Below are 16,361 nucleotides of genomic sequence, written 5' to 3' on the forward strand. Positions count from 1 at the left end.
AGGCTACTGACCCCCTGGATGCGGCTACCAATCCCCAGCACAGGGCTACCAATCCCCTCTCTGGATGTGGCTACCAAATCCCCGCCTGGGGCTACTGACCCACTGGATGCAGCTACCGACCCCCATTGTGGGGCTACTGACCCCCTGGATGTGGCTACCAACCACTGGATGCAGCTACCAACCCCCAGTGCAGGGCTATCAGCCCCCTGGATGCGGCTACCGACCCCCTGGATGCAGCTCCCAACCCTCTGGATGTGGCTACCAAATCCCCGCCCAGGGCTACCGACCCCCTGGATGCGGCTAAAAACCCTCTGGATGTGGCTACCAACCCCCTTGCTGTGGCTACCTACCCCATGCAGGCCCACTGACCCTTTGAATGCGGCTACCAACCTCCTGGGTGTGGCTACCACCCCCCTGCACGGGGCTACCAACCGCCCACAGGTGGCTACCAGCCCGCCAGGTGTGGCTGCTGATCCCCTAGATGTGGCTACCAACCCCCAGCTCAGGGCCATACAGCCCCTTGGCTTGGGCTATCAAACCTTTTTTTGGGCTACAAAACCCCTGATTTGGGCACTTACCATCGAACGGGAGTCGCGGCTCGGCCTCGGCATCGTCCTCCGCCAGGATCACCTCTTCTGGGGGGGAAGCGCCCGGCTCAGCCCGGCCACCAGGGCCACCAAGGCCAGCGAGTGGCCACCGAGGCCACCAAGGCCCTCTGAGCGGCCAGCGGAACCCGGGGATGCAGAGCGGAGGGATGCAGGATAGAGGGTTGGGATGGGAGGATAGAGGGATACAGGGATGGAGAGGTGGAAGAAGGCAGGGAGGGAGGGATGGAGGGAAGGATGGGATGCAGGGGTGGAGGGATGAAGGGATGGGATGCAGGGAGGGAGGGATGGAGGGAAGGATGGGATGCAGGGGTGGAGGGATGAAGGGATGGGATGCAGGGAGGGAGGGATGGAAGGATGGAGGGATGCAGGATGGAGGGAAGGAGGAATAGAGGGATGGAGGGATAGAGAGAAAGAAGGATGGAGGGATAGGATGGAGGGATGAAGGAATGGGATGCAGGGATGAAGGATGGAGGGAGGGAGGAATAGAGGGATGGAGGGAGGGAGGAATAGAGGGATGGAGGGATAGAGAGAAAGAAGGATGGAGGAATGGGATGGAGGGATGAAGGAATGGGATGCAGGGAAGGAGGGATGGAAGGATGAAGGATGGAGGGATGCAGGGATACAGGAATGCAGGATGGAGGGAGGGAGGAATAGAGGGAAGGAAGGATGGAGGGATGGAAGGATGGAGGATGGAGGGATGCAGGGATGCAGCGCGGAGCCAACACCGCATCTAGCGCGTGCCAGGGATGCAGAACGGAGCAAGCGAAGCCTCCAGCACCGCGAGGGACAGGGGACGTCCGCGTGGGGACAGGGCCACCGCCGCTGCCACCGCGCTCACCCGCCTTGGAGATCCACTCCATGTAGCCGTTGAGCTCGCGCTCGATCTGCTGCTGCCGCCGCAGCTTGAGGAAGGCCCGGCGGTTTTCCACGCGCTCGCGCTCCTTGGCGAATTCCCTGCCGGCACAGGGCGCCTGTGTCCATCCCCCTGTCCCTCCATCCCTCCCTCCATCCATCCCTCCCTCTGTCCCTCTATCCATCCCTCTGTCCTTCCATCCCTCCCTCCATCCCTCCCTCTACCCCTCCCTCTATCCCTCCATCCATCCCTCCATCCCTCCCTCTGTCCCACTATCCATCCCTCCCTGTTTCTCCATCCCTCCCTCTGTCCCTCCATCCATCCCTCTGCCCCTCTATCTATTCCTCCCTGTTTCTCCATCCCTCCGTCCCTCCCTCTGCTCCTCCATCCCTCCCTCTGCTCCTCTATCCATCCCTCCCTGTTTCTCCATTCCTCCCCATCCCTCCATCCCTCCCTCTGCTCCTCTATCCATCCCTCCCTCTGCCCCTCCATCCCTCCCTGCCCCTCCATCCCTCCCTCTGTCCCTCCATCCCTCCATCCCTCTGTCCCTCCATCCCTCCATCCCTCTGTCCCTCTATCCATCCCTCCCTGTCCCTCCATCCGTCCCTCTGTCCCTCCTTCCCTCCCTGTCCCTCCATCCATCCATCCCTCTGTCTCTCCATCCCTCCCTCCCTGTCCCTCTATCCCTCCCTCTGTCCCTCCATCCCTCCCTGTCCCTCCATCCGTCCCTCTGTCCCTCCATCCGGCCGCGCTTACCCGGACAGCACCCCCAGCACGAGGTTCAGCATAAAAAAGGAGCCGATGATGATGAGGGGGATGAAGTAGAGCCAGTTCCAAGTGTTCCCTGAGGCATCGTTGCTCTGCGGACCATTGGAAAAGGGAGAGAGGCCTGAGTGCTTCCATGCACCGAGTTTGCCGGGGCTCAGCCCACGATGCTGCGGAGCCCATGGATGGGTCCCACTTTGGGGGCGGCCAGGAATGGGCCCAGGCGTCCGGGTGGCCCCGTACTCCCCCCTCCTCCTCCCCCCGCCAGGCCCGGCAGCCTCTTTGCAAGCAGACGAGCGGCTCCGGCCCCATTTTCCGCCTGCTAAATCTAGGCCAGGGACAAAGCGCCGCAGCGAGCCGGCGGCTCCGGCGGGATGCGGCCCCCGGCACAGGCAACGCGGCGCCCCGGGCTGGCTCCTGCCTCAGGATGGCCTTTTTTATCCGGCTTTCCAGGAAAACGTCACTTTGCAACCCCTCTCCTTGCAATTCCTTTCCTTACAATCCCTCTCCTTGCAACCCCCCTCCTTGCAATTCCTCTTTGAAATCCCTCTCTTTGCAATCCCTCTCCTTGCAGTCGCTTTCCTTGCTATCCTACTTCGCAATCCCTCTCCTTGCGATCCCTCTCCTTGCGATCCCACTTTGCAGTCTCTTTCCTTGCTATCCTACTTTGCAACCCCTCTCCTTGCAACCCCTCTCCTTGCAACCCCTCTCCTTGCAACCCCTCTCCTTGCAATCCCTCTCCTTGCAGTTGCTTTCCTTGCTATCCTACTTCGCAATCCCTCTCCTTGCGATCCCTCTCCTTGCGATCCCACTTTGCAGTCTCTTTCCTTGCTATCCTACTTTGCAATCCCTCTCCTTGCAACCCCTCTCCTTGCAATTCCTCTTTGAAATCCCTCTCCTTGCAATCCCTCTCCTTGCAGTTGCTTTCCTTGCTATCCTACTTTGCAATCCCTCTCCTTGCGATCCCTCTCCTTGCGATCCCTCTTTGCAGTCTCTTTCCTTGCTATCCTACTTTGCAATCCCTCTCCTTGCAACCCCTCTCCTTGCAACCCCTCTCCTTGCAATCCCTCTCCTTGCAGTTGCTTTCCTTGCTATCCTACTTTGCAATCCCTCTCCTTGCGATCCCTCTCCTTGCGATCCCTCTCCTTGCGATCCCTCTCCTTGCAATCCCTCTCCTTGCAGTCTCTTTCCTTACAATTCCTCTTTGCAATCCCTCTCCTTTCAACCCTTCTCCTTGCAATCCCTCTTTGCTATCCCCGTCTTTCCCATCCATCTTCCCGTTCCCCCTCCCTCTGCCCTCCCACCTTTCCCCGGAGCGCCCATCCCGGCCCACCGCATGCCCCCCCGCCGCCACCCCGAAGCACCCGCGGGTGCCGCGGCGCTCCGAGGACGCGAGCGGCCGGGCACAGCGCCCGGAGCCTCATCCTTTTCCCTGAGTCGGCACAAAAGCCACCGCGGCGGCTCCGCACGCGCCGGGGCCGCGTGCCGGGCGCCCGGACGCCTGGGCCCGCTGCAGGGAGCGGCGGGGGGGACACTCACATAGTAGAGGAGGTCGGTCCAGCCCTCCATGGTGATGCACTGGAAGACGGTGAGCACGGCGAAGAGGATGTTGTCGAACTGGGTGATGCCGTAGTTGGGCCCTTCCCAGTATTTCTTGCACTTGGTGCCGTTGGGGCAGATCCGGGCCGGCTCGTCCGTCCCGCAAGGAACCTCCACCTTGATCTCGTCTGCGGGCAGCGGGCGCCGTCGGGAGCCGCGCGGAGCCATCTGGCCATGGGGCCACTGTGCACCACGGCCGTCGTGGCCCCATATGGCCATAGGGCCACCACGCACCATGCACCAGGTCCCCCACATGTCTATCTGGCTATAGGGCCACCATCCACCATGGCCATCGTGGCCTCCTATGGCTATAGGGCCACCACGCACCGTGCACCAGGTCCCCCGCATGTCTATCTGGCTATAGGGCCACCATGCACCGTGGCCACCACATCCCTATCTGGCCACACAGGCACCATGGGCCATGTCACCATGGCTGCAACATCCCTTTCTGGCCATATGGCCACCACACAACGTGCCGTCATGGTCACCATGGGTCTATCTGCCCATAGGGCCACCATGCGCCATGGCCACCACACACCTATCTGGCGATTGGGCCACCACACACCCCTCTCTGGCCATAAGGCCGCCATGTGCCATGGCCATCGTGGCCTCCTATGGCCATAGGGCCACCACGCACCATGCACCAGGTCCCCCACATCCCTATATGACTATAGGGCCACCACGAGCCATGGCCATCGTGGCCTCCTATGGCCATAGGGCCACCATGTACCAGGTCCCCCACCCCCCTGTCTGGTCACGTGGTCACCACATCCCTATCTGGCCACATGGACACCATGGGCCATATCACCATGGCCACAACATCCTTTTCTGGCCATATGGCCACCACACAACATGCCATCACAGTCACCATGGGTCTATCTGCCCATAGGGCCACCATGCGCCATGGCCACCACATCCCTATCTAGCTGTATGGCCACCATGGAACATGCCACCGTGGCCACCACAGCCCTATCTGATCATAGGGCCACCACGGCCACCAAGAGCCACCAGATCCCAGCCACTAGCCTAGCACCCATCTCCCACAAGCCACCATGTTCCAGCTTGGCCACATGTCCCCAAGGGTCACCATGTCCCAGCCTGGCCACATGGCCCCTATGAGAGTCATCATGTCCCAGCCTGGCCATGTGTCCCCATGGGCCATGTGTCCCTTCCGGGCCACCCAAGCCCAACGCAACCTCCCCCCTGCACCCTGGAGTCCCCAAAGTGGCAGGACCAGGACGGGGACACAGACCCCCCACCCTGGTCCCCTCCACTGCAATTAGCAGTGGCCCCGCCGGGGCAGAGCACTAATTAGGCCGTTCCATAACGAGCGCCGAGCACAGGGACGAAGGGGAGGGGAAGGAGAGGGAGGGCGGCGGGATGTGGTGCCTCCACCCTGCACCCAGCACCCGTATCCTGCACCCAGCACCCACATCCTGCAGCCAGCACCCATATCCTGCACCCTGTGTCCATATCCTACACCCTGCACCCATATCCTGCACGCTGTGTCCATATCCTGGACCCTGAACCCATATCCTGCACCCTGTGTCCATATCCTACACCCTGCACCCATATCCTGCACGCTGTGTCCATATCCTGCACCCAGCACCCATATCCTGCACCCTGTGTCCATATCCTACACCCAACACCCATATCCTGCACCCTGAGGCTATATCCTGCACCCTGTGTCCATATCCTGCACCCGCATCCTGCACCCAGCACCCATATCCTCCACCCTGTGTCCGTATCCTGTCCCCTGTGCCCATATCCTGCACCCTGCACCCATATCCTGCACCCACATCCCGCACCCTGTGCCCATATCCTGCACCTAGCACCTATATCCTGCACCCAGCACCCATATCCTCCACCCAGCACCCATATCCTCCACCCTGTGTCCATATCCTGCACCCTGCACCTGTATCCTGCACCCAGCACCCATATCCTGCACCCCGTGTCCATATCCTGCACCCTGAGCCCATATCCTGCACCCACATCCTGCAATCTGTGCCCATATAATGCACCCAGCACCTATATCCTGCGCCCAGCACCCATATCCTCCACCCTGTGCCCATATCCTACACCCTGAGCCCACATTCTGCGCCCCTATCCTGCACCTAGCACCTGTATCCTGCACCCTGCACCCATATTCTGCACCCCGTGCCCATATCCTGCATCCCATGTCCCAGCAGCACCCATGGGTGCCGCCACCTACCCGTGACCAGGTCGAAGCAGGTGGTGTGGAACTTGCCCATGTAAAACTCCAGCCCGATGATGGCGAAGATGAGGATGGCGAAGAAGAGCAGGAGGCCGATCTGCAGCAGGGGGATCATCGCCTTCATGATGGACTTGAGGACCACCTGGAGACCTGTCCAGGGCGGGTGATGCGTCAGCGGGGGCCATGGGGACACGGTGACGTGGGGACGGGGGACACGAGGACGCGGGACTCACTTGGGATGCCCGAGACGAGCTTGAGCGGGCGCAGCACGCGGACGGCGCGCAGCGTGCGCAGGTCGAACTGGGAGCCCACCGTGGCCAGGATGCTGTGGGGAGAGGGGTCAGGGCGGCCACCAGCGGCCACACGTGTCCCCAGGGCCACCAGGAGCCACCTGGCCACCAGGGGATGTTCTACTATGGCCCAGTCTGGCCATATGGACCATGCCACCATGGCCACCAAGAGGTATCTTGGCCCTATCTGGTCATATGGCCACCACATGCTATGCCACCATGGCCACCAAGAGCCACCGTGGCCCTATCTGGTCATATGGCCACCACACACTGTACCATAGCCACCAGGTGCCACCACATCCCAGTCACAAGGTGTCCACAAGGGCCATCACATCCCAGTGCGGCCACATGTCCCCTGTGGGGACCTCCAATCCCAGCCTGGCCATGCACCCGCATAGGCCACCACGTCCCAGTTTGGCCACATGTCCCCAAGTGCCACCACATCCCAGCATCTCCGTGGGCCACCCTGTCCCATCCCGCTCCTGCATCCCCACGGGCCCGGCATGGGATGCTGGGGCACCCATAGGTGCTGCCAGAGCATCCAGCGGCCCCGGTACCCAGGACCGCCAGCGCCAGAGGGGGCCCAGGCGTCCGGGAGCACCTGCGCCAGCCGAGGGTCCCTTCCCATCCTGCGGTCACCATGGCAACCGGCCGTTCCCATTCACAGTCGCCACGGTTACCCTCGGTGTTCATTCATGCCCGTTGCCGTGGCAACAGCCCGGCTCATTGATACAATCTACGCACCGGGTGAGGGGGGGCAACCGTTCCACGCCACCCCCCGGCCCAGTGGGGGCACCCATGGGAGACACGGGGTGCTGGGTGTGGGGCGCAAGGGGAAGGGTGCAGAGCACAGGACGCAAAGAACAGGGTGCAGTGCATGGGGTGCAGGGTGCAATGCACGGGGTGCAGGGTGCAATGAACGGGGTGCACAATGCAATGAACAGGGTGCAGGGTGGAATTAACTGGGTGCAATGCATGGGGTGCAGGGTGCAATGCACAGGGTGCAATGCACAGGGTGCAATGCATGGGGTGCTGGGTGCAAGGAACAGGGTGCAGGGTGGAATTAACTGGGTGCAATGCACGAGGTGCAGGGTGCAATGAACGGGGTGCAATGCACAGGGCGCAGGGGCCAGGGTGCAACGTACAGGGTGCAGTGCATGGGGTCCAGGGTGCAATGAACGGGGTGCAGGATGCAATGAACAGGGTGCAGAGTGCAGTTAACAGGGTGCAATGCACAGGGCGCAGGGGCCAGGGTGCAACGCACAGGGTGCAATGCATGGGGTGCAGGGTGCAATGAACGGGCTGCAGGGTGCAATGAATTGGGTGCATGTCAGGGTGATGGGGTGCAATGCATGGGGCGCAGGGTGCAATGAACAGGGTGCAGGATGCAATGAACAGGGTGCAGAGTGCAATTAACAGGGTGCAATGCACGGGGTGCAGGGTGCAATAAACGGGATGCAATGCACAGGGTGCAGGGGCCAGGGTGCAACGCACAGGGTGCAATGCATGGGGTGCTTGGTGCAATGCATGGGGTGCAATGCACACGGTGCTGGGTGCAATGAAAAGGGTGCAGGGTCCAGGGTGCAATCTGCACAAGCAAGCAGGGCGCCTAGTGCAGGATGCACGGAGAAGCCAAATCCCGGGAGCCCCCCACCGGGCCGCGGGCCGGGGAGCCGGAGGCGGGTGACACCGCGGAGCCAGCAAATATTGTGACAGCGCCAAGCGACAGAGCCCCGGGGAGCGGGACGGCAAAGTGGCAATTAGCGTCTCGGGCTGGCGCGCTCGCATGCGCGCTCTGCGGGGACGAGCGTGCAGATGGGCTGCAAAGAGAGGTGCCAGTGCGCGGCCTTGCGTGGGGTGCTGCTAATGGGGAGAGTGTACCCCAAACCTTCAGACACACACGGGTGCAAGGGAGCTTTTGGGCACGCGTGTGCGTGTGTGCCAAGCTTGCATGTGCACTGAGCTTGCAAGTGCATCCCGTTTGCGTGTGCACCAAGCTAGGGCATACGCCGAGCTTGCACCCATGCAAGCGAGCATGGCCCGTGCATGGCTTGCCAACGCACACGCGCGTGTGTGCACCAAGCTTGCACGTGCACCGAGTTTGCACCTGCGTGCGAGCGCGCTTGCAGGCGTGCGCGCTGAGCTTGCACCTGCACCGAGCTTGCGGATATGCATGTGGCCCCATTGCACCCACGCAAGCACGGCTCGCTAAGGCACGCACGCATGTGTGCACCGAGCTTGCACGTGCACCGAGCTTGCACCTACACCGAGTTTGCACCTGCACCGAGTTTGCACCTGCGCCGAACTTGCACCTGCAGTGAGCTTGCACCTGCACCGAGCGTGCATCTGCAGTGAGTTTGCACCTGCACCAAGCTTGCAAACATGCGCATGGCTCCATTGCACCCATGCAAGTGTGTGCAGCCTGCACCCGGCTTATCAAGACCCCGCGCGCTTCCAAGCGCGCCCTGCTCACCCTGTGAGCACCACCACGAAGTCCATGACATTCCAGCCGTTGCGCAGGTAGGAGCCCTTGTGGAAGGCGAAGCCCAGCGCGATGATCTTGATGCCGGCCTCGAAGCAGAAGATGCCGATGAAATAGGGCTCCGTGTCGTCCTGGGGACACGGGGACACGCGGGGAGCGACGTGAGGCCGGCGGCCGCGTCCCCGCGCGCGTCCCCGGGCGCCGCGCGCTCACCAGCCGCTCCGACATGGGCGTCTTGTCCTCGTCAGGCAGGTGCTGCTCCAGCGCCAGCACGATGCAGTTGGCGATGATGGTGGCCAGGATCATGTACTCGAAGGGAGTGCGCCGGCGTCAAGGAAGCATCCCGATCCATCCTCCGTATCCCGCCCCTTCCCAATGGCAAAGCAACGCAAGGAAGGATGCTGATGGGTCAGAGGGGCCCGGGTGTCCAGGCTGCACCCGGCAGCGGCAGGATTGAGGAAGGGGAATGAGCTCCTGGGATCCCTGCAGCTCCCGGGATCTCCGCGGTTCCCGGGATGCTGGCGACTCTCGGCTCCTTAATCTGCCTTCAAAGGTGGCCGCCGGTGGCTCTGCTTCCCGATGGCCCCCGGGAGCGCGGCCGAGATCAAAGCGCCCTTGGGCTCGGACTGGGGAAGCCAGGAGGCTCCCGGGGATGCCGGGGCCATGCGGATGCCGTACCGATCCCGCATGGAAAGATGCAGGAGGAGGGAAACCCTCCCCCCCGGGATATGGCTGTTTTGGGGCCGAATCCAGAGCTTTGGCCACCGCCGCCGCGGGGGACGAGCCCGGCGCCGCGGCTCTGCTCCAGGCGCTGAGTCAACGGCGCGGCCGGGAGCTGCCAGGATGCACCGGCATCTGGCATTCCGGCATCCCGGAATGCTTCGCACAGGAGCCCCTTGGCTGCTACCCGGCACGGCTCAGTTATCCGGCACTGCTCGGCTATCCCGCGCAGCTCAGCTATCCGGAATGCCTTGGCTAGCCAGCACAGCTCGGCTATCCAGGATGGCTCGGTTATCCAGAATGCCTTGGCTATCCAGGACAGTTCGGTTATCCAGCTATCCGGCATTCCTTGGCTATGACTCGAGCACGCGGCACAGCTCGGCTATCCGGCACAGCTTGGTTATCCCGGCATGCCTTGGCTATCCGGCTTAGCTATCTGGCACTGCTCAGCTACCCTGGATGGCTCGGCTATCCGGCTATCCCGCATGGCTTGGCTATCCGGAATGCCCTGGCTATCCAGCTTGGCTATCCGGCACAGCCTGGCTATCCGGCACAGCCTGGCTATCCGGCACGGCATCCTGGCACAGCTCGGCTATCCGCCTCAGCTCTCCGGCTAGCTGGCACGGTGCGGCTCTCCAGCTCGGTTATCCGCCTAACTGGCACAGCTCGGATAACTGGCACAGTGCGGATCTCTGGCTATCCGGCTCTGTTATCCGGCTCGGCTATCCGGCACAGTGCAGCTATCCCGCTATCCAGCCCGGCTCTCCAAGTGCTGCTCCGATTTGGCCCAAACCTCCCCATAGCGAAGCTGCAGCCGCTCCCAAGCCCCTTCCCAAGCGCAGGGCGGGGAAATGCGGGAAGGATCAAGCCGGCAGCTCCCGATCCCCAGGGATCAGGAGGGATCGGACCTGTCCCTGCCGCGGGCAGGACTGGGAATTCCGGCGGAGCGCGGGGGCCGGAATCCGCACCCCACCCCCTGTGCCGCGGTGCCGCATCCCGCCCAGCCGGAGCCGCCGCTGTCCTTGTTTTACCCGGCGGCAGCAGCGGAGCCTTCGGAGCAGCACCGGGATGCAGGGAGCCACCCCCGGATCCACCCCCTCCCTCTGCTTTCCATGCATTTTGGAGCCGGGGAAGGGGGGGAGGAATCCAACATTGCGGCTCCACGGATTTCCCCCCCACACGCAGCGTGGAGCAGCATCCCGGGCTGCTGCATTGGGATCAGCATCCGGCAAAGCGGCGCCGGGAGCCTCCAGGTTTCCCAACTGCGGCGGCACCGCGGCAAAAATCCACCCCCCAGTGCCAGGTCCCCGGGATCCGTCCCCACGGAATTCATCCATCCAGAGGGGACCCAATGGGACTCCAAAGGCGCCCGAATTCCCGAGAAGCATCCGGGAGGCTCCGGAGGCAGCCAGGGCGGCATTGCCGGCCCTATCCCGGCGCTCCGATATCTCCCGGCCGGCGCACGCAGGGGGACAGAGCGGATGCGCCAATGGGAGCCCCGTATCCGAGCGGAGGCGGATGGCACTGGGGGAGCAGGATTTGGGAATGCAGCCTGGAATGGGGTCATGGTGGCCTCAGCGGAGCCAGGGACACCCCAATCCCAACTGGCACCCTGTGGGAATGGGCACCCCAGGAGAAGGAGCGGGATATGGGAATGTAGCCCCGAATGGGGTCACGGTGGCATCAACGAGGCCGGGGACACCCTGATCCCCACTGGCACCCCAGGATTGAACAACCGGCACCCCGGGAATGGCACATGGGGATGCAGCCCGGAATGGGGTCACGGTGGCCCCACGAAGCCAGGGACACCCTGATCCCAGCTGGCTCCCTATACAAACAGGCACTCCTGGAACAGGATGGGGACACGGGAATGCAGTCTGGAATGGGGTCACGGTGGCCTTGGGCCCCCCAACTGGCTCCCTATGGGAATGGGCATGCTGGAAGCAGGATGGGGATGCAGGAATGCAGCCTGGAATGGGGTCACAGTGGCCCTATGAGGCTGGAGACACCCTGATCCTGCCTGGCTCCCTACAGGAATGGACACACCGGGAATGGGACCAGGGCACAGGAATGCAGCCTGGAATGGGGTCATGGTGGCCAGAGACACCCCGATCTCAGATGGCTCCCTATGGGAATGGGCAAGTTGGGAGCAGGAGCAGGGCATGGGAATGCAGCCTGGATTGGGGTCACGGCAGCCTCAGTGGGATCAGGGATCCCAATCCTGTCCTGCTCCCTATGGGAACAGGCACCCCAGGAATGGTCCAGGGGGACACATCCCGGAATGCAGTCATGGTGGCCCCGTGAAGCAAGGGACACCCCGATCCCAGGCGTCTCCCTGTGGAAATAGGCACCCCAGGAGCGGATTGGGGACATGGGGACGCAGCCCGGAATGGGGTCACGGTGGCTTCAGCAGGACTGGGGGCGCCCCAATCCCAGTCGGCTCCTTATGGGAAAGAGCTCCTCATGGGAGCGGATTGGGGACACAAGGATGCAGTCTGGAATGAGGTCACGGTGGCCGCATGAAGCCAGGGACACCCCAATCCCAGATGGCTCCCTGTAGGAACAGGCACCCCTGGAATGGGATGGGGACATGGGGACGCAGCCCAGAATGGGGTCACGATGCCCCTAGACCCTCCCATGGGCACAAGGACCCCAGAAAAAAGATGGGGGGGGAGGACACACAGTGGGGGGACCCCCCTCAATGCCACAACCCCCCCCCAGCCGCTGTCACTTGGAGCCACCCGCATCCTGGGGCAGCAATGAGGACAAGGAGCAAATGGAGGGGACAGGGAGCAAAGGAAGCGGATGGGGACCAAATGGAGGGGATAAGGGGCAAGTAAAGGGGATAAGGGGCAAGTAAAGGGGACAAGGACCGAGTGAAGGGGACAGGGAGCAAGTGGAGGGGATAGGGAGCAGGCGGAGGGGACAGGGACCAAATGGAGGATACGAGGACGATATGAGGGGACAGGGACCAAGAAGAGAGGGCAGGGACCAAAGGGAAGGGATGGGGACCACACGGAGGGGACAGGGACCACATAGAGGGGATGGGGACCACATGGAGGGGACAAGGAGCAAACAGAGGGGATGGGGACCAAGTGGAGGGGACAAGGAGCAAGCGGAGGGGATGGGGACCAAATGGAGAGGACAAGGAGCAAGCGGAGGGGACAGGGAGCAAAAAGAGGGGACAGGGAGCAAACGGAGGGGACGAGGACCAAGCGGAGGGGACGGAGGGGGGTCCCCGCAGCGCGGCGAAGGATATGGCCACTCGGTGATCTTCTTGGCGTACTTCCTCACCACGTTGTCCTCGCCGAAGAGGAAGAGCGAGCGGTTGACGGTGAGGCAGTTCTGGCGCACGGGGATGGGGTTGTAGAGGGCCATGGTGCGGGCGCGCTGGGCCATCGACTGCTTGTACATCCTCTGCGGGCCGGGGGGGCCGCCGCGGGGACCCCCCCCGGGCGCCCGCGTCCCCGACGCCGAGGCCACCGCCGATGCCACCGAGGCCACCGCCGCGGGGGCCGGCGGCCCGTAGCGCGCGGGCGCCTCGTCCCCAAAACGAGCCATGCTGCCCGCTCACGTCCCATGTGGGGGGGGGGACGGGGCACGCCGCGGGAGGGGGGGGGGCGCTCCGGCGGGGACCCCCCCTCCCCGCCGCCCGCACCCCCCCCCGCTTTGTTGGGGGGGGGGGAGATAAAAAAAAAAAAAGAAAAAGGTGCTTTGGGGGGGGGGTTGGGGGGAGTGGGATCCCCCCCCCCAGGTAAAAAAAAAGAGGATGAGGAGGGGGATAAAGGGGAAAAGGAGGGAAGGGAGCGGGGAGGTTGGGATGCTCCGAGTGCTCCGGTGCCTCTGCGAGGGCCACGGAGCGGCGGCGGGGAGGAGGAGGAGGAGGAAGGGCTGCACTTCCCCCCCCCGCCCGCTCCCCGCCGGGGATGAAAAAATAGGGATGTGCAAAAAAAGAAGGGAAAAAAAGAAGAAGAAGAGAAGAAAAGCCCGATGCACCAGCTGGGGAATAAAAAAAGAGAGGAAAAAAAAAAGGGGGGGATAAAAAAATCCCACCCGGGTGTTAAAATGCAGCAGCCGGGGGGGGCAGCGGGTTCGGCAGCCCCGAATGCACCAAGTGCGGCCGGGGGAGGGGTGGGGTGGAGGGGGGGTCAGCGAGCCCCTTGCCCCCCCCCCCCCGTTAAAATGCAGCTCCGCCGGGCGCCCCCCCCGCGCCCGCCGCCCGCGGGAAGGGCAGGAGCATGAGGACCCCCCCCCCCCTTTAAAAAATATATATATAAAATAAGGGGGGAATGGGGAAAAAGGCCCAAAAAGGAAGGAAATGCAGCGCCCCCCCCCTCTGAACCCCCCCCCCCCGCGGTGGCGCAGGGTCCGGCGCTGCGGCGGCTCCGGGGGCGGCGCGGGGGGGTCACCCGGGGGGCGGCGGCGGCTCCGTCCTCGGAGGCTTCAAGGTGGGGAGAGGGGCGGGGGGGGGGAGGGGGGGCGGCCCCCCCCGGCCCTGCATCTTCCTCCTCCTCCTCCTCCTTCCTCCTCCTCCTTCCTCCTCCTCCTCCTCCTCCCGCCGCTGCTGCTGCTGCCGCTGCCGGGTTAGGGCTAAAATAAGACTGGAGGGGGGGGCGGGGGGGGGGGAGGAGGGATGGGGAGGGGGAGGGATGGAGGGAGGAGGGATGGGATGGAGGGATGGGATGGAGGGAGGAGGGACGCAGGGAGGGACGCAGGGATGCAGCATGGAAGGACCAGGGATGCGGGGATGGGATGGAGGGAAGGATGCGGGGATGGGATGGAGGGAAGGATGCGGGGATGGGATGGAAGGAGGGACGGGATGGAGAGAGGCACGGAGGGAAGGTTGGAGGGAAGCAGGATGAAGGGATGGATGGAGGAATGCAGGAAGGGGTGCAGGGATCCAGGATGGAAGCACCGAGAGAGGGATAGAGGGATGGAAGGAGGGAAGATTGCAGGGATGCAGGGATGGAAGGATCAAGGGATGGAGGAAGGAATGGAGCACGGGGGCAGGCGACTGCAATAACACAGGTAGGTGTGCAAGTGAGCGTGCAAGAGCGCGCGCATGACCCCGCACACAAGCGTGCGTGCAAGAGCGCGTGCACGAGCCAGTATCCGTGCAAGGGCGCTCGCGTGGCCAAGTGTGCAAGACGCATGTGACTCGCCCGCACACACCTGCACACACTCGTGTGCAAGAGCGCGTGCAAGGCCACGTGCATCTGTGTGCACAACAGTGCGGAATCACCCAGGTGGCACATGTACAACCGCACACACAAGCGGACATGAGCATGCACAAGCGCACACAAGTGCATACAAGCGTGGACAAGTGTGCGCAAGCGTGCACAAGTGTACAGGAGTGTGCACAAGTGCAGACAAATGCACAAGCACACACAAGTGCATACAAGTGTGAACAAGCATGCACAAGTGCAGACAAATGCACAAGCACACACAAATGCACAAGCACACACAAGTGCATACAAGCATGCATGAGTGTGAATAAGCGTGCACAAGCGTGCACAAGGCAAATGCACAAGTGCACACAAGTGCATACAAGCATGCACAAGTGTGCACAAGTGCAGACAAATGCACAAGGACACCCAAGTGCATACAAGTGTGCACAAGTGTGAACAGGCATGCACAAGTGTACAGGAGTGTGCACAAGTGCAGACAAATGCACAAGCACACACAAATGCACAAGCACACACAAGTGCATACAAGTGTGAACAAGCATGCACAAGTGCAGACAAATGCACAAGCACACACAAGTGCATACAAGCATGCACAAGTGTGTACAAGTGCAGACAAATGCACAAGGACACCCAAGTGCATACAAGTGTGAACAAGTGTGAACAAGCATGCACAAGTGTACAGGAGTGTGCACAAGCGCACACAAATGCACACAAGTGCATACAAGCATGCACAAGTGTGAACACGCGTGCACAAGTGAACACGAGTGTGCACAAGCACGCACAAGTGCATACAAGCATGCACAAGTGTGAACACGCGTGCACAAGTGTATACGAGTGTGCACAAGTGCACACAAGTGCATACAAGCGTGCACAAGTGTGAACACGCGTGCACAAGTGTACACGAGTGTGCACAAGCATGCACAAGCGCACACAAGCGTGCACAAGTGTGAACACGCGTGCACAAGTGAACACGAGTGTGCACAAGCGTGCACAAGCATGACCACGCGTGCACACGAGCACACGCACGCGTGCACAAGCCCACGCCATCCCGGCGTTCCGCGCGCTCCGTCCCTTCTCCGCGACGCGGCCCCGCGGCTACAAGCCCCATTAACCTCCCGCAAAGGGAAGGGCGCCCCGGGCGCGCTCCGGTCGCCCGGAATTCAATTTGCCGCATCCGGAGCCAAGCCTTTGTTCCAGGCTTTTGTCCCGCGCCGGCTGCTCCAGGGTGGCTAAATAGAGCCACGGATGGAGCGGGGACAGCATTCCGTGTTCCTATGTTTCCAAGATGTTCCCGTGTTCCCAAAATGTTGCCGTGTTCCCAAGCCATTCTCATGTTTTCAAGCTATTGCCACGTGCCTGGAATGTTCCCATGTTCCCAAGTCGTTCCTGTATTCCCCAAATGATCCCCTGCCATTCCCATGTCCCCAAAATGTTCCCATGCTTCCAAGACACCCTCAAAATGTTCCTGTGTTCCCAAGCCTTTTCCAACCCATCGCATCCTCGTGGGGATGCTCCCCTATTGCCAGGTTTATTCCCCATCCCATCAAGGTGCTGCATTCCCAGGGCCTGGAGCGGCTCTGGGAATGGCGGCCGCATCCAGGATGGAGCCGGAGCTGCTCGGCCAGGACAAGGCACCTCCGGCA

General features: G+C 62.3%; 1 protein-coding gene across 1 annotated transcript in view; it reads right to left on the reverse strand.

Annotated features, from left to right (window-relative positions):
- LOC104575958 (voltage-dependent P/Q-type calcium channel subunit alpha-1A-like) overlaps positions 1-13,093 on the reverse strand; it is a 44,698-nt gene extending 31,605 nt beyond the window's left edge. The window contains 9 exon segments of the mRNA XM_088539161.1: positions 579-635; positions 1,447-1,562; positions 2,218-2,321; positions 3,766-3,953; positions 6,038-6,190; positions 6,274-6,365; positions 8,804-8,943; positions 9,026-9,131; positions 12,792-13,093. Coding sequence (XP_088395287.1) covers positions 579-635; positions 1,447-1,562; positions 2,218-2,321; positions 3,766-3,953; positions 6,038-6,190; positions 6,274-6,365; positions 8,804-8,943; positions 9,026-9,131; positions 12,792-13,093 — 1,258 coding nt within the window.
- Positions 13,094-16,361: the final 3,268 nt, after the last annotated feature.

This window comes from Tinamus guttatus, unplaced genomic scaffold (genome assembly GCF_059628265.1).
Source record: "Tinamus guttatus ecotype Peru unplaced genomic scaffold, ASM5962826v1 Tinamus_guttatus_pri_ptg001441l, whole genome shotgun sequence".
Lineage (NCBI taxonomy): Eukaryota > Metazoa > Chordata > Aves > Tinamiformes > Tinamidae > Tinamus > Tinamus guttatus.